This window comes from Prorops nasuta, unplaced genomic scaffold (genome assembly GCF_024137725.1).
Source record: "Prorops nasuta isolate Cenicafe-Biocafe unplaced genomic scaffold, Cenicafe_Pnas_1.2 PNAS00002, whole genome shotgun sequence".
Lineage (NCBI taxonomy): Eukaryota > Metazoa > Arthropoda > Insecta > Hymenoptera > Bethylidae > Prorops > Prorops nasuta.
Window position 1 is genome coordinate 1,432,016 of NW_027116799.1, and position 20,568 is coordinate 1,452,583.

Here is a 20,568-nt window from a genome sequence, read left to right on the forward strand (position 1 = left end):
GAGAAAATTATTCTATTGGAAGAAAATGCTGGCCGCACCGAAAATCCTGACGAAAAGGCAATTTTATTCTTTCCAGAGTGGACAGGCAGAGTTGCTACATGGTAAGGGCTGACGAACTTTACAACGAAGTCACTCAGGATACTTCTGGGAAAGGAGCGTCCCAGGGAATGTTCGTGGGATGTTTCGTGGATACCGCCACTGGCTGGGTGTCCTTCACTTGCGAAGGAAAAGAGACCAGTCACAAATTTAAAATGGAGCCAGATACCAAACTGTTCCCTGCTATTTTCGTCGAAGCAACCAGCAAGGAGATCCTACAAATTGAGTTAGGAAGAACCTCGACGACCTTGCCACTGTCAGCCGCGGTCTTGCAGAATTCCGAGCGTCACGTCATACCTCAATTTCCACCGAGGCTCAAAGTACAGTGCCTGAAGCCTCATCAATGGGCCAGGGTACCAAATCAGTCCTTACAAGTACACGCACTCAAGCTATCGGACATTCGAGGCTGGTCCATGCTCTGCGAAGATGCCATTTCCATGCTGGCGTTACACATACCCGAGGAAGATCGGTGCATAGATATTCTCGAACTTATCGAAATGGATAAACTACTGAGGTACTAATACATTAAACAAGAATAATAAATTTTCATTGCAAATAGAGCTTTGATCGATTAATTTTTTGATATGCTGAATCTTAAACTATTTGCAGTTTCCACGCCCATACGTTAACCTTGTATGCAGCTTTGTGCTACCAGTCGAATTACAGAGCCGCCCATGCTCTCTGCCAACACGTCGACCAGAAACAGCTGCTTTATGCTATTCGAGCAGAATACATGTCTGGACCCTTGCGACAAGGATTTTATGATTTGCTTATAGCTCTGCATCTGGAGTCCCATGCGACCACTATGGAAGTCTGCAAAAATGAATTTATCATACCACTCGGTATATATGTATAATAAAAAAAAATTTTTAACCATCGCTTCTATCTGTACGATCGATTCACTAGGGATCATTTTCTTTGTTGCATAATCAGGTCAGGAGCTGAAAGATTTGTACGAGGACGCTGAAATGAGGCACAGCCTGAGATACTTGGAGACAGAGTCCGTCAGGCCACAAATGAAAATGACCGAAATCAGGTAAGTAGAATATAATACCAAGCTAGATGTGAATCCCTACTAATCAATTGCCATCAAGGGAAATTCCTTCCAGTGACCAGAGTATCGAGAACATCAGAAATCTCTACAGCCCTTTCTTCCCACTGGACATTGTTCGGGATTACGTGATGATGGCATTGGCCGAGGCAGTGGAGGTCAACCAGGTGCACAATCGAGATCCCATAGGAGGCAGCAATGAAAATCTATTTCTGTATGTAGACCGAATAAATTAGGGATGATTAGCCGGAGCCAGGCTCTCGTTCCCGATCGCTGCCGAGCTAAGCCGCTAAGCAAGCAATTAAAATCCATTTGATCGTAACACTACAGCTATGAAATATCTTCTAATTATTATTTTGCCCGCACAGTTTTCATTCTCAAATGAACAAGCCGTATATTTTAAACTTTGTTTAACAGCTAACTGTATTATGCATAGAAGCAACGCTGCTTTTTCACGCAGTGGTAAATCATGTTACTCTATATTTTATCCTATTTGCAGACCTCTCCTGAAACTCGTAGACCGACTGCTTCTCGTCGGGATGCTCAGGAACGAGGATATATCCAAACTGCTCATCATGATTAATCCTGAAACCTGGGATCCCACGTTTGACAGAGGTACATCAAATAATAACTATTGGAAATTATCGACATTGAAGTGCATTTAATTTGCGAATGGATTTTTATTTTTTGTCTCCATTGTAGAGGGAAAGGATGAGCACAGGAAGGGTCTGTTGCATATGAAAATGGCGGAAGGGGCGAAATTACAAATGTGTTATCTTCTTCATCATCTTAACGATATTCAACAGCGCCATCGAGTCGAGTCTATAATTGCATTCAGCCACGATTTTGTAGGAGAATTACAGACGGATCAGCTTCGTCGTTATATCGATATTAAACAGTCCGATTTGCCATCTGCCGTGGCAGCGAAAAAGACCAGAGAGTTCAGATGTCCCCCGAGGGAGCAAATGAACGCTATTCTCAGTTTCAAGAATCTCGACGACGACCCAGAAAATTGTCCCTGCGGAGAGGACCTGATAACCAAGATGAATGATTTCCACAACGACTTAATGTCTTACGTATCCCTGCATGCTTTGCAAGAAGCTGCGGACGCCGCAATCGAGGAGGTGGAAATAGAAAAACCAGGAGCCATGAAACGTTTACTGAATTTCATCAATGCTGTTAAGGAACTTGAGGAAGAACCCAAAGTAGAGCCAGAACCAGAGAAAAAAACACCAGAAGGTATACACAATAGAATTACTCATGCATCGATGAATTTACCAAATAATAATAAAAAAAAAACTCTCTTCCTCTCTTTAACGATAATAATTTCTTTTCTTTGTTCTTTCTTCTTTTATTTATTTTTTTTCAACGAACATTGCAGAGGTATTTAGAAAGGTTTTGATTGCCACGATCGTGAAATGGGCCGAGGAGTCTCAGATCGAAACACCGAAATTGGTTCGTGAGATGTTTAGTTTGCTGGTACGTCAATACGATACGGTTGGGGAATTGATAAGGGCATTGGAGAAAACGTACGTTATAAACAGTAAAACGAAGGAGGATGTAGCGTCGATGTGGATCGGATTGAGCCAGATACGTGCCTTGCTACCAGTGCAAATGTCTCAGGAGGAGGAGGAATTGGTCAGGGAAAGATTGTGGAAACTGGTGAACAATCACACGTTCTTTCAGCATCCTGACTTGATCAGAGTTTTGAGGATTCACGAAAATGTCATGGCTATCATGATGAATACCCTTGGTAGGCGTGCTCAGGCACAGTCGGACGCCCAGACTCAGGCTCAAACGGCAGAAGGGGGTGAACCAGGCTCCAAAGAAAAAGATACGTCCCACGAGATGGTTGTAGCTTGTTGTCGTTTCCTCTGCTACTTTTGTCGAACTTCCAGACAAAATCAAAAAGCCATGTTTGATCATTTTGATTTTCTACTGGAGAACAGTAATATTCTTCTGGCAAGACCATCCCTCAGAGGATCGACACCTTTGGACGTGGCTTATTCCTCCCTGATGGAGAACACGGAATTGGCCCTTGCTTTGAGAGAACATTATCTCGAGAAGATTGCTATCTATCTGTCACGCTGCGGTCTCCAATCAAACTCGGAATTGGTTGAAAAAGGCTATCCAGATCTTGGATGGGATCCTGTCGAAGGTGAACGATATCTGGATTTCTTGAGATTCTGCGTCTGGGTCAATGGTAAGATGTCAGTTTTTATTTTTATCAACGACTCGACCTCTAACTAGTCAACGAATCATAGAAATATTCTTGTTAATATGTTTAGGCGAAAGCGTTGAAGAAAATGCCAATTTGGTCATTCGTTTGTTGATTCGTCGTCCAGAATGTTTGGGACCAGCGCTTCGAGGTGAGGGAGAGGGATTGTTGAGGGCTATTATTGATGCCAATAAGATGTCAGAACGCATCGCGGATCGTAGAAAAGTAAGTTTGGTAAGTCCTTGACGTGAGAGATCCGTCGACTCTATCAGAAACAATGTAATTGTTAAGCCAGTATAATAATGATCAGTTTTCGTTGTATACACTGCACAAATGCATTCTATGAGTGATTCAGAGAGTAATAATTGAAAGTAGATTCTTTTGTCTGCGAGGATCATAGTATCGTTTGAGTTTGAGATCGTTTAAAATGTGTGTTTGCGTGTGTGTCAGATTGCATGAATATGTCGTACTAATTGAGTAAGAACTTAACTTTTGCAATAGGTACACGATGAAACCGAAGGAGCTGCTATGCAATTCGAGCATCCTCTACCAGAATCCGACGAAGATGAAGATTATATCGACACTGGTGCAGCTATTTTAAATTTTTACTGTACCCTGGTTGATCTACTTGGTCGATGTGCGCCGGATTCCTCGGTAATTGAACAAGGTAGTCACAATGAGTTCCAATAGAAAAATTAGATAAGGTACTTTGAAGCAAGATCAAAGAAATCAATTTCTTCGAGAGTTCGTGATATCAATGGTGATTTTCATTTATTTGGCTAGAATACATCCTATATAAAAATGACAGAATAAACAGAATTTCGGTATTTGGTTTTCTAAAAAATTATTGAAACTGCTCAATCTATAAGAATATATTTTAATATAGATGAACCATTAATCGCCATTGCAGATGTACATCACGTTTTCATAAATATGAATATATTTGGTTTTGCTGGAAAACTCCTCTAAATGATAAATTAGTTATATTCTGAAAGCAAGTTCAATTCTACAGGAAAGAATGAATCCTTAAGAGCCCGAGCTATCTTAAGGTCATTGGTACCACTGGAAGATTTACAAGGAGTTCTTGCGCTGCGCTTTACCCTTCTGAATCCAGCTGCTGGTGAGGAAAGGCCAAAAAGTGATATGCCATCAGGTTTGATCCCGGGTCACAAGCAAAGCATAGTTTTATTCTTAGAACGAGTTTACGGTATCGAAACGCAGGAGCTTTTTTTCAAAATCTTGGAAGAGGCTTTCTTACCAGACCTTAGAGCTGCTACGATGCTAGATAGAGTACATACCATTTAAAAATTTATATTTTTATAAATTTCTTTTAATTTTTATTTTTAAAATATTCTGATCAACGATAATTTTGTCATTAGAACGATGGCTACGAATCAGATATGGCGCTTGCCATGAACAGATACATCGGAAACAGTATATTGCCTTTGCTAATTAAGCATTCCAAATTCTACAACGAAGCTGATAATTATGCTAGTTTGTTAGATGCCACGTTGCATACAGTATACCGCCTCAGTAAAAATAGAATGCTGACCAAAGGACAGCGAGAAGCTGTTTCAGATTTTCTAGTCGCTTTAACCAGGTAAATTGATGGACATATATTTTTAAGCGAACATTGAAATGATGAATGAAATTTTATTTTAGTCAGATGCAGCCTAGCATGTTACTAAAACTTTTGCGAAAACTCACGGTTGATGTGTCAAAATTATCAGAATACACTACAGTGGCATTAAGAGTACGTTTCTTCTTCAAATAATGTTTAAATTTTCAATATTCATTCTTTATACTTATATATACATTGTTGCCTGTAGCTATTGACTTTGCATTACGATCGTTGCGCAAAGTATTATGGCTCGACAGGGGGCCAAGGAGCATACGGAGCTTCCAGTGATGAAGAAAAACGTTTAACCATGGTTCTCTTTAGTAATATCTTTGATTCTTTGTCCAAAATGGATTACGATCCTGAGCTTTTCGGCAAAGCTCTACCTTGTTTGACCGCTATCGGATGTGCACTACCTCCAGATTATTCGCTGTCGAAAAATTACGATGACGAATGGTACGGGAGTAAATCTGCCTCTACCCAATCGCCCGATGGTCCTTATAATCCACAGCCAATCAACACTGTCAAGTAAATTAAAAGATTAATCGAATATTATTTCTAAGAATTGCACAAGCCTTGACAAAATCTTTATTCTCTCTGTCTCTTTCGGTTTCAGCGTATCTCTTGACAATGATTTAAATCAAATAGTGCAAAAGTTTTCCGAGCATTATCACGACGCATGGGCCAGTCGAAAATTGGAGAACGGTTGGACGTACGGTGATCAGTGGTCGGATTTGAACAAAACTCATCCAAGATTGAAGCCGTATAACACGTTGAGCGATTATGAGAGGGAGCGTTACAAAGAACCAGTGAGGGAAAGCTTGAAGGCTTTACTAGCTATTGGATGGAGCGTTGAGCACGCGGAGGTTGATGTACCATCCACTAATCGCAATTCAATGAGAAGATCCTCCAAGAGCCAAGTAATTAATTACTTTGAAACATTTAAAAATCACTGTGGAAAGCTAATGGATACAATAATTGGTATTATTTTAGAATGATTCAGCGAGTCCGTTCAACTACAACCCACATCCAGTCGACATGACAAATTTAACATTGAGTAGGGAGATGCAAAATATGGCAGAACGTTTGGCGGATAACGCACACGATATTTGGGCAAAGAAGAAGAAGGAGGAACTTATAACATGTGGTTTGTAATAGAATGGTATTTTATATTAAATTTGATGAATTATTTATTTAAGTGTTACTTTCAAGGTGGTGGTATTCATCCCCAGTTGGTTCCCTACGACCTGCTGACTGATAAGGAAAAGCGAAAGGATCGTGAACGTTCGCAGGAATTTCTCAAGTATCTGCAGTATCAAGGTTACAAGCTTCACAAGCCAAATCGTGGTGGTGCCGAGACCGAGGTTGCTGGAGTCGGAGCAGCAGTGGAACTTCGTTTCGCATATTCGTTGCTGGAAAAATTGATCGCATATTTGGACAAAGCTACGATCAACATGAAGTTGCTGAAACCTTCGGACACGTTCAGTCGAAGGAATAGCTTCAAGACATCCACCAGAGACATCAAGTTCTTCAGCAAAGTCGTACTTCCGCTTATGGAGAAATACTTTAGCACTCATAGGAATTATTTTATAGCAGTTGCAACTGCTACCAACAATGTTGGTGCTGCTTCCCTGAAAGAAAAAGAGATGGTGGCTGCCCTATTCTGTAAGCTTGCCAGTTTATTGAGATCTCGATTGGCAGCTTTTGGCGCAGACGTGAGAATTACCGTTCGTTGTTTGCAAGTACTCGTGAAAGGCATCGATGCAAAGAGTTTGGTGAAGAATTGTCCAGAATTTATAAGAACGTCTATGCTGACGTTTTTCAACAATACTGCTGATGATCTGGGTCACACTATCTTGAATCTTCAAGAAGGAAAATACAGCCATTTGAGAGGTACTCATCTAAAGACTTCAACTTCCCTGTCTTACATCAACAGCGTCGTACTGCCAGTTTTAACTGCAATGTTTGATCATCTCGCTGCCTGCGAATATGGCAGTGATTTATTACGTAAGCATACATATATATTAAATATAATCATAATGACTTTTCCTCTACAGCCATCTTGGAGAAATTTTAAACACGCGTGTACAATTGTTTTTCAGTGGACGAGATTCAAGTAGCATCGTACAAGATGTTAGCCTCTTTATACACTCTCGGCGTGGACGCTACTTTGACGCACGATAGAAAATATTTGAAGACAGAGATTGAGCGCAATAAACCAAATCTGGGCTCCTGCTTGGGCGCCTTTTCCTCTTGCTTCCCAGTAGCATTTTTGGAGCCTCATCTCAACAAGCACAATCAGTTCTCGTTGCTCAATCGAATCGCCGATCACTCCTTGGAGGCCCAAGATATCATGACAAGGATGGAGTCGAGCATGCCAACGTTGGAGACGATATTGACCGAAGTTGATCAATTCGTCGACTCGGAAAAGACTTATAACGACGGACCACACGTGGTGGACGTGATATTGCCACTTCTGTGTTCGTATCTGCCATTCTGGTGGGCCCAGGGTCCCGATAACGTTAATCCAACCGAAGGTGCTTACGTCAGCATGGTAACCAGCGACCACATGAATCAATTATTGAAAAACGTATTAAAGTTGATAAAGAAAAATATTGGTAATGAAAATGCTCCTTGGATGACAAGAATCGCTGCTTACACGCAACAGATCATTATCAATTCCTCCGAGGAGCTGTTGAAGGACCCATTCTTACCGTTGGCCGAAAGGGTGAGGAAACGTACCGATACCATGTTCCACAAAGAGGAGTCGCTACGCGGTTTCATCAAATCCTCCACGGACGATACTTCCCAAGTGGAAGCTCAGATACAGGAGGACTGGCAACTTCTCGTTCGTGACATATATTCCTTCTATCCACTCTTAATTAAATACGTGGATCTTCAGAGGAATCACTGGCTAAGAAACAATATACCGGAAGCCGAAGACTTGTACAATCATGTTGCAGCGATATTTAATATTTGGTCAAAGTCGCAATACTTCCTCCGCGAGGAGCAAAACTTTATATCGGCCAACGAAATTGATAACATGGTGCTGATAATGCCAACTGCTACAAGGAGACCAACCGCAGTTACTGATGGAACTGCGCCAACCGGTGGTGGAAAGGTCTTGCGCTAAGGCTAAATATTTTAAATACATATTCTTTCAGCAAAACGCACTCAGAAAAACACTTGTTTGACTCGAATAAAAATTTCTACTTACAGACTATAGTGCCGTAGTTAAGTAAATATTCTATTTTAATATTAAGGTATAACAATTGAGTCACAATGAAATTAATATCATTTTTTAATCAAATCAACTTCGATAAATTCTTAATTAAACTTCCATCATACTTAACTGTGGCACTAATCGACGATAAATTTGTAATTCGATCAAATGAGTTTTCTCGTTTCTCAGTAATGGAAATTGAATAAATGATCACAACATTAATTTTCCATTTTAGAAAAAGAAAAAACATCGGGACAAGAAGAGGGACAAGGACAAAGAGGTTCAAGCATCCTTGATGGTGGCTTGTTTGAAACGCTTACTTCCAGTCGGACTCAACCTATTCGCTGGCAGGGAGCAAGAGCTGGTTCAGCACTGCAAGGATCGTTTCCTAAAAAAGATGCCAGAGCAGGACATTGCAGAGTTTGCAAAAACCCAATTGACTTTACCGGATAAAATTGATCCCGGAGATGAAATGTCTTGGCAACATTATTTGTACTCGAAGCTTGGGCAGAAAAAGGATGTGATGGAACCAGTGAAAGCGCAACAATTGGAAGACGTGGTCGCTAGAATTACGGACATGGCGAAAGTCCTTTACGGATTACACATGGTAATGCTGTCGTGAATATTTTGCCAAATCCCCCCTTCCCTTACCCTCCCATTACCTCCCTTATAATTTACTCTCCTCAAAAATTATCTTCATCGAGTAATACCATATTTTTATCCAGTATTTTATATTTTCGAGTAGATAGATCATCCGCAACAGCAGAGCAAGAGTCAGTACCGATCTGTGGTGTCCATTCAGCGTAAACGAGCAGTAATTGCTTGCTTCCGTCAAACTTCCCTACATTCCTTGCCCAGGTATCCTCCTCGTTTGATTTCTCCTTTTTTGCTTTTTAATCCGAGTGACCAATATAACCTCTATCAAACTTTTTCGGAAGAGAGGGGTGAGAGGGAGTGTGTGTGTTTTTTGGCTTCATTGCATATTTAACGAGTTTAGTTTGTGTGTGCATGCTGCTAATAGGCAACAAAGCCACCACCATCTCGGGGTGGATGGAATCGTGTGCTGTGTGCTGCCAGAAAGAGGGCTGCTATTGCATGTCTGCGCAGTGAACCGCTCTACAAGCTGAGGAGGTAATAACGCGGGATTCGCATCAACTTAATAGCAGTAGTAGAAAATAGAAAATAAGATAGATAGAAAAAAAGCTCGATTAATAATATACTCGAATCGTGTGATTCGCGATGAATTGCAAAATTGTAGAATTATTCATTGAATTTTCTTTTTTTCATTAAGACATCGAGCTATCAATATCTTTGCACGGACCTATTACGAGCTTTGGTTGCAAGATGAGAACGTGGGCCAGGAGGTCATGATCGAAGATCTAACGGTAAACAATAATATAATTATCAACAGTCGTTAATTGTTTGCGTGAAATATAATATATATAGAAAAGTGAAGGATTACTTATGGATTTTTTATTTATTAATAGCAATCTTTCGAGGATGCTGAACGCAAGAAGATGGACAAGGACGAAGATGAGGGTAAACCTGATCCTCTCACGCAATTGGTTACAACTTTCTGTCGTGGGGCTATGACAGAGAGATCCGGTGCCTTACAGGAAGATCCACTGTACATGAGTTATGCTCAAATCATATCAAAATCATGCGGGGAGGAAGAGGAAGAGGAAGGCGAGGACGAAGGGGGCGGAGGTGAAGGGGAAGAGGGTCAAGCATCTATTCATGTAAGTAATTTTTCAATAAATAACCAATACGTCGCTGACTTTGAAAATACTTATTATGCTCAATTATGTACTACTATATATATATAAAAATATTAATCTACTAACATTGCCCTTTTTTCGAACTCTTGTTATCCCGAAGAAGACGCATAAGCTACTTATGGTAAGAATAAGTAGTTTTGCGAAATATTTAATAGCCACACCTTAGTAGAATCACAAAACGTATTAGCTACTAGATGACCTATAATAAACACTAATTAAATTTAGAAATAAACTAACACAACTAATAATGCTGTTAATCTTCTTTATTGCAATATTCAAGAGGCCGATGCATAAGTTAATGGTAAGGACTTAATTGATAAATCGGTTGAATAAAAAATCATTCATTGAATTTTATCTTGTTCAGGAGCAAGAAATGGAGAAACAGAAACTCTTGTTCCACCAAGCACGTTTGGCGAATCGTGGCGTTGCTGAGATGGTGTTGCTACACATATCAGCCTGTAAGGGACTTCCCAGTGAAATGGTGATGAAGACTCTAGAGTTGGGTATCTCGATTTTACGCGGTGGTAATATTGAGATACAACGAGGAATGCTAAATCATTTGAAAGAAAAGAAGGACGTTGGATTTTTCACTTCGATCGCTGGTCTCATGAATTCCTGCAGCGTTCTAGACTTGGATGCTTTCGAAAGGAACACAAAGGCGGAAGGTCTTGGTGTTGGATCCGAGGGTGCAGCTGGTGAAAAGAACATGCATGATGCAGAATTTACCTGTGCTCTCTTCCGATTTATACAGCTCACCTGCGAGGGCCACAATCTTGGTAAACTTTTCTTTCGCTCTTAAAGAAAAATTCTTCTCAGTGCAACGAATGGATAGCGCTTTAATTGAATCATTGTTTTTACCATGTATACAGATTGGCAGAACTATTTGAGAACTCAGGCAGGTAATACGACTACCGTAAACGTAGTCATTTGCACGGTCGATTATCTTCTCAGACTGCAAGAATCCATAATGGACTTCTATTGGCATTATTCGAGCAAAGAGCTGATCGATCCTGCAGGAAAAGCTAATTTTTTCAAAGCAATTGGTGTTGCCAGCCAGGTTTTTAATACTCTCACTGAAGTGATTCAGGGACCTTGCGCTCAAAATCAGCAAGCACTGGCGCATTCGCGATTGTGGGATGCCGTTGGCGGTTTCCTCTTCCTGTTCTCCCATATGCAGGATAAATTATCTAAACATTCGAGTCAGGTGGATCTCTTGAAAGAATTATTAAATCTCCAGAAAGACATGATCACAATGATGCTATCCATGCTCGAAGGTAAGAAAGAAAAGGAACAAGACGATATCTACTATGTATTTTCGATTTAAGCAATTTTTCGAGAGAAACAATTTTGATATCCAAAAATTTCTATGTTACAGGTAATGTTGTGAATGGTACGATTGGAAAACAGATGGTGGATACCCTTGTAGAGTCAGCTGGTAACGTTGAGCTCATCCTGAAATATTTCGACATGTTCCTGAAATTGAAGGATTTGGTATCTTCGCCCAGTTTTCTGGAAGTGGATCTCAACAGCGATGGCTGGGTATATCCGAAAGATTTCAAGGAGAAAATGGAGCAGCAAAAAAGTTACACCGAGTAAGTTTAAGATGATAAACTGAATAGAAAATGACGCTGAATGTACCGCAACTCAGCGGATTAATTGACGAGTTGTCTTATTCATTTTTAGCGAGGAGATTGAATTTTTGTTGGCTTGCTGCGAGACGAACCACGATGGAAAAATCGATTATGTGGCATTTATGGATCGATTCCACGAGCCAGCTAAGGAGATCGGTTTCAACTTGGCAGTACTCTTGACAAATCTGTCGGAACATATGCCGAACGAGCCGAGGCTTGCAAGATTCTTGGAGACCGCTGGTTCCGTATTGAATTATTTCGAGCCATTCCTAGGCAGAATCGAGATCCTCGGCGGCAATAAGAAAATCGAGCGAGTCTACTTTGAGATCAAAGAGTCAAACATCGAGCAATGGGAGAAGCCGCAGATCAAAGAATCCAAGAGAACGTACTTTTATAATACCGTGGTTGAAGCAGGCGAGAAAGAGAAGCTGGAGACCTTTATCAATTTCTGCGAGGACGCTATATTTGAAATGCAGCATGCCAGTGCTCTGATGGCGGTTGAAGAGAGTGGTGGAATCGGAAAAGCCAGGGAATCGTCGTACACCTACATGACGGAGGATGACGAGGAGAGGAACAAGGATCCAATCAGAAGAGGAATTCAGGCATTCAAGGATGGCGTTTACTTCTTCTTCTCGATGCTATCACCGAGCAACATCAAGAATAAAATAGCGGAAATGCAGCAAATGACGATAGCGGAACTCTTTGTAGGATTCTTCAAGTTGATCTTCTATGCCTTCTATTATTCCGGATTTGGGGTTGGTTGCATCATTGGGTACTTTATGAGATTGTTGCTGTCGTTGATGAGGGGTCCACACATCGAGCCGGTGGTCGAGGTCAAAGAGGAGGAAGAGAAGCCACTGAGGCATTTGCCAGCTTTACCTGCAACGCCGGATGAATCCAATTTGCAGGTGCAGGCATTCGGAATGGATATAACCAAAGAGGAAGGGGGACAGATCAAACTAGCTGCTCACGAGTCCAGTACATCGACTCCTCAGTCGAGTATCGAAGAAACTGGGGAAAGTACGCCGGATGAGGCTGCTGCTGAGGATGCTAACAGAGTGGAAGGTGCGGAAGAGGCACCTGTAACATTGGCTGACTTACTGGGGTAATAATCAATCGTAGAAATAGTAAACTTGTCACTTTGTCATACTCGGTATAACCATTGCGTAGCTTTATTTCTGTTTTCTCTACAAAATTAATTAACTTGATATTCCAGTGGAGAACAGGCAAGGGCTCAGGCTGCGGCTGCCGCAGAAGCTGCTGCAGCTCAGCAAGCAGCTATGGCTGCCGTTGAAGCGGAAGCTAAGCAGGAAACATCAGCCGAGCCATCAGCCGCTTCCAGTATCGATCTCTCCGAGTATACCCACCGCATCGTCTCCTTCTTGGCTAGAAACTTTTACAATTTGAAATACGTCGCTTTGGTTCTCGCTTTCTGCATCAATTTCATGCTATTATTCTACAAGGTAGATTTTGCAACTCGTCATTTCTCAACACATTCTAATTTAACGCTCGTGTGATGCAGGTGACGTCATTGGCCGGTGACGGGGACGAGGAAGGTAGCGGTGACTTGGCCGATCTGTTGACTGAAATGTCTGGAGAGGGTGGATCTGGTGCTGGAATGGGGAGTGGTATTGGTGGTGAGATGGGTAGTGGTAGCGGAGAAGATGCTTCGGAAGAGGACGATGACCCTATGGAATTCGTAGAGGTGTCCGAAGACTTTTATTATATGGCTCATGTTATGAGGTTAATGGCTGCACTTCACTCCATTGTCTCTCTCGCCATGCTGGTCGCGTATTATCATCTTAAAGTGAGCATTCACGATTATAACGTTAAATCATTCTGATCGATCATTCATTTGCTACCCCGAGATTCCATACTTTCAGGTTCCTTTGGCTATTTTTAAACGTGAGAAGGAAATAGCCAGGCGCGTCGAGTTCGATGGTCTTTACATTGCTGAAACGCCCGAAGAGGATGACATTAAAGCACATTGGGATAAAATGGTCATATCAGCGAAGACCTTTCCCGTAAATTACTGGGATAAATTTGTCAAAAAGAAAGTACGTCAGAAATATAGCGAGACTTATGATTTTGATTATATCAGTAATCTATTGGGCATGGAAAAGACATCCTTCAGCCAGCAAGAGGATGAAGGATCTGGTTTGATTCATTTGTAAGTAAAATTCCTCATTGTCAAAAATGAGATAGTTTCCTTGAGCGGCACACATACAATATATACATATATTTATTTTTCAGTATCGTTAATATTGATTGGAGATATCAAGTATGGAAAGCAGGCGTCACTATTACAGACAACGTGAGTAATTTTACCTCTTCTTGTTACCCTCAGTAAAATTATCTCTACACAATTTTTATATCATTTCAGGCATTTTTATACAGTCTTTGGTACTTTACATTCTCCATTCTTGGCAATTATAATAACTTTTTCTTCGCTGCTCATTTGCTGGATGTCGCAGTTGGATTCAAGACTCTTAGAACAATTTTGCAATCCGTAACGCACAATGGCAAGCAATTGGTGCTGACAGTAATGTTGCTGACCATAGTCGTTTACATTTATACGGTTATTGCCTTCAATTTCTTTAGAAAATTTTATATCCAAGAGGAGGATGATGAAGTAGACAAAAAATGCCACGACATGCTAACTGTACGTAATCGTGAAGATAAGCGTACATTTTTATTGTTAATTATTTATCGAAAATTGTATGTTGTAGTGCTTCGTGTTCCATCTTTACAAAGGTGTACGTGCTGGTGGAGGTATTGGTGATGAAATTGGTGAACCAGACGGAGACGACTATGAAGTTTATCGTATCATGTTTGACATTACCTTTTTCTTCTTTGTTATTGTCATTCTTCTTGCTATTATTCAGGGTGATTCATCTTTCTTTTTGAGAACTTGTGTTGCTAGTTTGATTTTTTTGTTTTTTTTCTCTCATTAAATCTCTCTTATTTAGGTTTGATCATCGATGCTTTTGGAGAGCTTCGTGATCAATTGGAGAATGTCAAGACAAATATGGAGAGTAATTGTTTCATCTGTGGATTAGGAAAAGAATATTTTGATACTGTGCCACATGGATTTGACACTCATGTTCAGCAAGAACATAATCTTGCCAATTACATGTAAGTTTTTGATTAAATTCATTATATAAATTTTTTTTCGTAAGAATGACTCATACATTAAAACGAGCTCTCATTTATCTCTTCAGGTTCTTCCTTATGCATCTCATTAATAAACCTGACACCGAGTATACGGGTCAAGAAACTTATGTGTGGAATATGTATCAGCAAAGATGTTGGGACTTCTTCCCAGTCGGCGATTGCTTCCGGAAACAGAACGAAGCTGTAGAAGAGGAGGCAAAAAAGAAATAATATTAATTAAACAATAGCTATAACTGAAATGACCAATCAAAGTTAGCGAAGTATTTCTTCCTATAAAGTTTTCGATAGCAAAATCAAAAATAGATTTCTATAGAGTCGTTGAAGAAATTTCTTTTCTTTTTCTTCTTAAAAAATCAACGACTCATAATGTTAATATATGCGATGTTCGCTGCTTTATTTCTAGAGAGACTTTAAAATTAATCAATTTGCAATCTATAGATAATAATCCGGTCGTATGTTGTACTTATGAGACGCGAATTGCAATGTACGTGTATAATAATTCGTTGTTGGGGATGGATATGAGATTTTCAACGATTTTAATTGTATATTGCGAATGGCTGCGACAATGCTCGGTCATCGAGGATATCAACATATTTTTCCAACTTTGTAAATTTTGAGCTACGAATAACAAAAAGCACTTTCTTACATTAGGTAGGAGGGTGAATAACGAATATCATGACAACGGTTATTGGAGCGCTAGTCGATATAGTAAGCCGACTGCACAAATCAACATATTATACATATATGCTAGGCATATGTTTAACTTGATACTAAAAACTTTAGATAGAGATGAAAAAGTGGAAAAAACAAACCGTGTCTTATTATCATGGTACAAATATGTCGTAGCTGCCATCACTATAAGTTGACCCGATAAAGTGTAACACTATAATTATATAGCCATATCGAGCCAAAGCTGGACCAATAGAAAAAATGATTGAAATCAAAAGAAATTATTCATTTATTTATGAAATAATTTCAGAAATTTATTTGCTCATTTTTCTCTCTTGCCCCCCTATACGTCCCTATCTATAGTTTTCGAATTAGCACAAGTTAAATACACGCTCTGCATAGTTACAATTGCCTTCTTTTCATACGTCGATTAATCGATTAATACCCATGGATAATTATTGCTTCGTGGCAAGGTTTGGTATGTGAAATAATATATTACATAAGTTTAGAATATTTAAAGTTTATATTATTGCAAATCTTTGCTGTGGTACGAGAATTTTTTGACTACATTATTGACGCCTGAGTCTATGAAAGAGAAATAATATATCTAAGAAAAAATGTCATTATACTGTATATAAATAAAACTTTGCAGCAGAGTTACCTGAAAATAAAGAAAGACATAATTCTTTAACAAGCATTATTGGATTCCCTTTCTTATTCGGTAATATAAGTTCGCCTTACGAACCACACATTACACGATAAATGAAGCTATACTTACAAATATTGTTCTTATTGGTATTTATTCGCGAGCGGTCAATTCCCATCACTACTATGAATTTTCTGCGTGAAAGGGTGGTAAAGAGGGAAAGAGGGTAGGAGGTCGCGCAGGCGCCATATCTGGGCGCTGGTGAAGACTTCGGGTTGAAGATGCACCATGGCATGGGAGTGTCAGGAGGCGACCGTCACAACAATCAAAATCTGGCGATGCAGCCCAGAAATGGGATCTGCGATAAAATTGAGAACTACATATCCGAGCTGGGACAATGGTACGTAAAGAGATAGATATTTTTCTACCGGTCTTTAATGCCCAAAGGTCAAAGTTCCTTTTAGCCCCGGCGTTTAGAGGGAAGAGTGGGATGACAATCACAAGAGCAACGAAAGTGGAGGATGTTTATTAAAATCTCCCCCTCGCTCTCTTCTCAAACGCGTTATTCCATTCAAATCTAATAATTTTATCGAAATAATTAGCTCCCTCTCTCTCTCTCTCTCTCTCTTCCACTTTCAATTTTTATCAAAAGGCTCGTTAATTACAATTATTATCAAATTTAATTGTAAATATTTTGAACCATGCAATTATAAGTTATTAGCGCGAATAAGTGACTTATTATTATAAGTTAAATATATATGCATATGAGAAGTTACATTTAAATTTTATAGGGCGGTATGGAGAGCGATAATAATGGGGCAGTTTCTATCGGCTGTCCTGTACTTTATGACGCTCATCAATCATCACATCAACACTACCTACAAGCTTACACTACCAACCGGTAAACTGTTCTATTTCAAATAAATCCAGTTATATTTTGGGAAAAAATAATTGTAATTCTTTGTATTGTGTGAAGAAAACAAAAACAAGTTTATAATAATACGTTTGTTTTTAGGACAAAATCTACCGCATTACGCGATGATGTGTTTAGTGTACACGACGTGGATGTCTTGTAGGGGAGTAGGAAACGGCCTAATTTCAGTGATAAGAGCACGCGGCTGGAGATACTTGTTGTTAGCCCTTATTGACGTTGAAGCATGCACGCTTGTTACTTCCTCACATCAGTTTACCAGCCTCGCCAGTATACAGGTACTTGACGAGTGTAAATCAATACTTTTAATTCATGAAAAAAGAAAAAACTGAATCAGCTTCAATATAGTCTCTATCGAGTGAAAAGCAGCATGATATACAATAAAATAGTCATGCTGTAAAAAAAAACTCAAACAGAATCACTCCTATTTTTATCACTTTTAAAGTAATTTTTAACTATAAAAAACGTCCAACTCTCTATCACAAATCACAATGTAAATATGAAACATCATGAAAAACTGAAGTTTTTTTTATTTTCTCAATCGTCCTATATTATTGATATAATTCAGATAAGAAAAAAATAGTTAACAAAAGAATGAAAAATATGAAAAATTTTCAGCTGCTGAACTGCGTAGCGATACCAGTGGCTTTAGCGCTTTCATGCCTTGTTCTCGGAGTCAGATACAGAATGGTGCATATTGTAGGCGTTTCCGTTTGTTTGATGGGCGTAGGCTGTTTGGTTTACGCTGGAATAGATGACAATAATGATCCTACATCTACTGGGAGTAAGTCTTTCATTATATTTATTTATCATAAAATACAGAAAATATAAACTGTACACATGCGTATACGTATAATATAAGAGTATATATAGTTTTGCAAACGATTTTTCCTCGTCGCTGATTGCATTGATTTATACTACTATTTGTTTCACGTATAGAGAAAAATCAATTAGTGGGTGATATGCTGTGCCTGGGCGGTGCAGTCTTATTCTCGGTGACGACTGTATTACAGGAGCTCGCAGTAAAAACTGTCGATATTATAGAATATTTGGGTATGATTGGCTTCTTCGGTACGATTCTAAGCTGTATGCAAATGTAAGTTTACCAATAAGCGATCTACGAATATGAATTTGATATTACATATATTGTGAATTTCTTGAATCTATTTCACCCAATGATCATCATCTTCTTTTCTCTTTCTCTCTAAGCGGAGTTCTCGAAAGACTACAAATCGAATCCTTCCAATTCTGGGATAATGCGCCGCTTATAACGTTCTTGATAGTTTACTGCATCACACAATTCGTTTTCTTCTCTTTGATACCAGTGATATTGTTCGAATCTGGAGCCACCGCGCTACAACTGGCCCTCCTTACGTCAGACTCCCTCAACGTACTATCAGGAATGCTGATTCATGAATATAAGGTACGAGAGAGACTAAAAATTATTGATTACGATATCAAAAGAAATTAGCATGTTGACAGAAAATTTAATATTATAAAGGGCTCGATCGAATAAGCATAATTTTTCAGTTTCACGCACTGTACTTTGTCTCGTACGCATTGACAATGACAGGTATATACATTTATGCAATAAAGAGGACTCCCATGTCGTCGAATTCACGAAGACAACACATGGAGCCAACTGCTCCAGATTACAGGTAAGGTTTACCCTTGAGAATTGTCCAATTGGACCTTTGCATCGCTAATTGACCCGAGACCTCTTTCCTTATATACTGTATTCTTACTATATAGTATAATTGATGACCGAGTGTAAAATTAAAATGAAACCATTACTGATAAAACGTCGTCTAAAGTGATATTATTTTAAGACACATGTCGCACCCGGACGTTGGTGAGGTGGAGATGGCGACAAGTTCCGGTGTTTCCGGAGTCAGTGGTACTTTGGATATGCGGGCTTCTACTCTTGGAAGCGAAAGAGAGACGATGGACGCGACGAGTCTACCACTCAGTGTCAGCTCGGACACTGCTTTTACGTCATTTTACGGTAGCCAAGCCAATCTAAAGGTAGCGTCCAGATCGGTGCCACAAATCTTTTCTAATTCCAATATGAACTCGAACGCCGCCACCGTCCGTTCACCCTGATGCCTTTCGGCTAAGAAGAAGCAAATTGAAAACAAACGTCCAACCGACGATAACCAAAGAGACACCATGGGCTACTTGTGAACGAGATATACAGCATCTCCAAATGATCCAAACAAAAGTAGAGGAAAATTCTGTTAATGGAGGTGTAACGTCAGTCAGGTGATACCTTCGACTATTATATATATCATCAGTCGTCGAGTCAAACTCGATCAACTTGATTCGTTCCAATAATAGGTATAATCTAGGATTTCTATATCTTTATTTTCTTGTTAAGATTGAATCTCTTCGTGACTTTTCACGATGCTCTGTTATTATTACTATTATTATTATTATTACAGTACTTGTAATACTCTCTAATTATTAAGAAATGTTATATAGATTTATTCACCTATATCAAGAGTTTACTGCAATAAGTTTTTTCTCACTTGAAATTCTATTGTTTCTCATTTGTAAAGTAAGATTGCAATAATTTCAGGCTGCGAATGTAAAAACCGATTCAATTTATTGTTAAAAATGGTTGAGAATGACTGCCTAAGTAAAGTATCATGAGATTTTGCGCGACTATTCCATGCACAGTGGCCATACCAAAGGTAAAAATTTAAATGCTTATTACAAGGCATTTAGCAGCTATTATTATGCAATTTCTAGCACAATATTACAAATTTTTTAGATATTATACAAACACTTATAGCGATATTCCTACATATTATAGTGAGCTAGTTATTTAGATCTCTCTCTCTCTCTCTCTCTCTCTCTCTCTCTCTCTCTCTCTCTCTATAGTAGTTTTAATTTGCTTTTTAGATTAATAGAATACCATTTGTAAAGAACAAAAATTGTGCCAAACGTCATATACTATTAAATCGACCATTTAAAAACCGACTGGGAAGTACAGTATTTTTATCATTTTAAAAACTCATAACTAGTTTATATGGAAAAAACGTAATACAAACAAAAGTCTCAAATAACATTTACTGCGATTAGTATATATATAAACAATTGATTAAAAAGGTCAGGAATTTTTGTGAAATTTATTTAAAAGAGAAGAGCTCAAAGTTTGTGTATTTTAATCGTACCAGAACTTAAGCTCTTTATTACTATATAGCTTTAATGTTCTTATAGTGGACCCTATGTAATATCTATTTATACGTAAAATATAATGAGAATCAAATTAATTTTTTTTGAAAATCTACTGAAATCTATCAACTATACTGATGCAAGGACTGTTACAAAATTAACATTCAATTACTGATATATTTTCTTGTTAATTATTATTCATATTGCAAACTCTAAATTGTGATAAGATCATTTATAGATTATAGTCAAACAATTTTTTTATAAAAATGTACATTGATAATATATTTTATTACTATAGTTTATATGTTAAGTAACCTTTTTATATCCTGATTAGGAATTATATTATTAGATTATGA

The 20,568-nt window shown here is 38.9% G+C and overlaps 2 protein-coding genes across 12 annotated transcripts in view; both read left to right on the forward strand.

Moving 5' to 3' along the window:
- The window catches only part of RyR (Ryanodine receptor), a 34,195-nt gene extending 18,043 nt beyond the window's left edge, over positions 1-16,152 (forward strand). For 4 of the 10 annotated variants that reach the window (XM_066743487.1, XM_066743526.1, XM_066743517.1 and 1 more), the window contains 35 exons: positions 77-610; positions 706-938; positions 1,030-1,132; positions 1,191-1,361; positions 1,647-1,762; positions 1,850-2,386; positions 2,529-3,350; positions 3,436-3,599; positions 3,867-4,032; positions 4,378-4,655; positions 4,745-4,965; positions 5,028-5,118; positions 5,195-5,511; positions 5,600-5,903; positions 5,977-6,130; positions 6,196-6,990; positions 7,086-8,104; positions 8,442-8,813; positions 8,952-9,064; positions 9,498-9,591; positions 9,694-9,945; positions 10,085-10,105; positions 10,265-10,285; positions 10,349-10,760; positions 10,854-11,258; positions 11,360-11,576; positions 11,668-12,720; positions 12,832-13,078; positions 13,138-13,422; positions 13,499-13,785; positions 13,869-13,929; positions 13,999-14,277; positions 14,345-14,501; positions 14,585-14,750; positions 14,837-16,152. In XM_066743487.1, coding sequence (XP_066599584.1) covers positions 77-610; positions 706-938; positions 1,030-1,132; positions 1,191-1,361; positions 1,647-1,762; positions 1,850-2,386; positions 2,529-3,350; positions 3,436-3,599; positions 3,867-4,032; positions 4,378-4,655; positions 4,745-4,965; positions 5,028-5,118; positions 5,195-5,511; positions 5,600-5,903; positions 5,977-6,130; positions 6,196-6,990; positions 7,086-8,104; positions 8,442-8,813; positions 8,952-9,064; positions 9,498-9,591; positions 9,694-9,945; positions 10,085-10,105; positions 10,265-10,285; positions 10,349-10,760; positions 10,854-11,258; positions 11,360-11,576; positions 11,668-12,720; positions 12,832-13,078; positions 13,138-13,422; positions 13,499-13,785; positions 13,869-13,929; positions 13,999-14,277; positions 14,345-14,501; positions 14,585-14,750; positions 14,837-14,999 — 10,630 coding nt within the window. In that variant the 3' untranslated portion in view covers positions 15,000-16,152. Of the gene's footprint in view, positions 1-76; positions 611-705; positions 939-1,029; positions 1,133-1,190; positions 1,362-1,646; positions 1,763-1,849; positions 2,387-2,528; positions 3,351-3,435; positions 3,600-3,866; positions 4,033-4,377; positions 4,656-4,744; positions 4,966-5,027; positions 5,119-5,194; positions 5,512-5,599; positions 5,904-5,976; positions 6,131-6,195; positions 6,991-7,085; positions 8,105-8,441; positions 8,814-8,951; positions 9,065-9,227; positions 9,338-9,497; positions 9,592-9,693; positions 9,946-10,084; positions 10,106-10,264; positions 10,286-10,348; positions 10,761-10,853; positions 11,259-11,359; positions 11,577-11,667; positions 12,721-12,831; positions 13,079-13,137; positions 13,423-13,498; positions 13,786-13,868; positions 13,930-13,998; positions 14,278-14,344; positions 14,502-14,584; positions 14,751-14,836 lie in introns of all 10 variants that reach the window. The other 6 variants (XM_066743550.1, XM_066743559.1, XM_066743503.1 and 3 more) reach the window with 5 other exon arrangements.
- A 230-nt stretch (positions 16,153-16,382) lies between these two features.
- LOC136777480 (solute carrier family 35 member F2-like) lies at positions 16,383-20,540 on the forward strand. Of its 2 annotated transcripts, none has more exons than XM_066733811.1 (8): positions 16,383-16,504; positions 16,896-17,005; positions 17,120-17,313; positions 17,654-17,819; positions 17,975-18,131; positions 18,245-18,458; positions 18,566-18,693; positions 18,850-20,540. In XM_066733811.1, the coding sequence occupies exons 1-8, from the start codon at positions 16,386-16,388 to the stop codon at positions 19,136-19,138; spliced, it is 1,377 nt and encodes a 458-aa protein (XP_066589908.1). In that variant the 5' UTR covers positions 16,383-16,385; the 3' UTR covers positions 19,139-20,540. The 2 variants fall into 2 exon arrangements, with proteins under 2 accessions (XP_066589908.1, XP_066589899.1); XM_066733802.1 differs by having other exon boundaries at positions 16,386-16,504; positions 18,865-20,540.
- Positions 20,541-20,568: the final 28 nt, after the last annotated feature.

What these genes read in the sequence shown, in the direction of transcription:
- LOC136777480 (XM_066733811.1), top strand. Translation starts at nt 16,386, where the DNA reads ATGCACCATGGCATGGGAGTGTCAGGAGGCGACCGTCACAACAATCAA. An exon ending in ATTCTAAGCTGTATGCAAAT is followed by an intron (nt 18,132 to 18,244) that starts GTAAGTTTACCA and finishes TTTCTCTCTAAG; the next exon opens with CGGAGTTCTCGAAAGACTAC. An exon ending in TGCTGATTCATGAATATAAG is followed by an intron (nt 18,459 to 18,565) that starts GTACGAGAGAGA and finishes ATAATTTTTCAG; the next exon opens with TTTCACGCACTGTACTTTGT.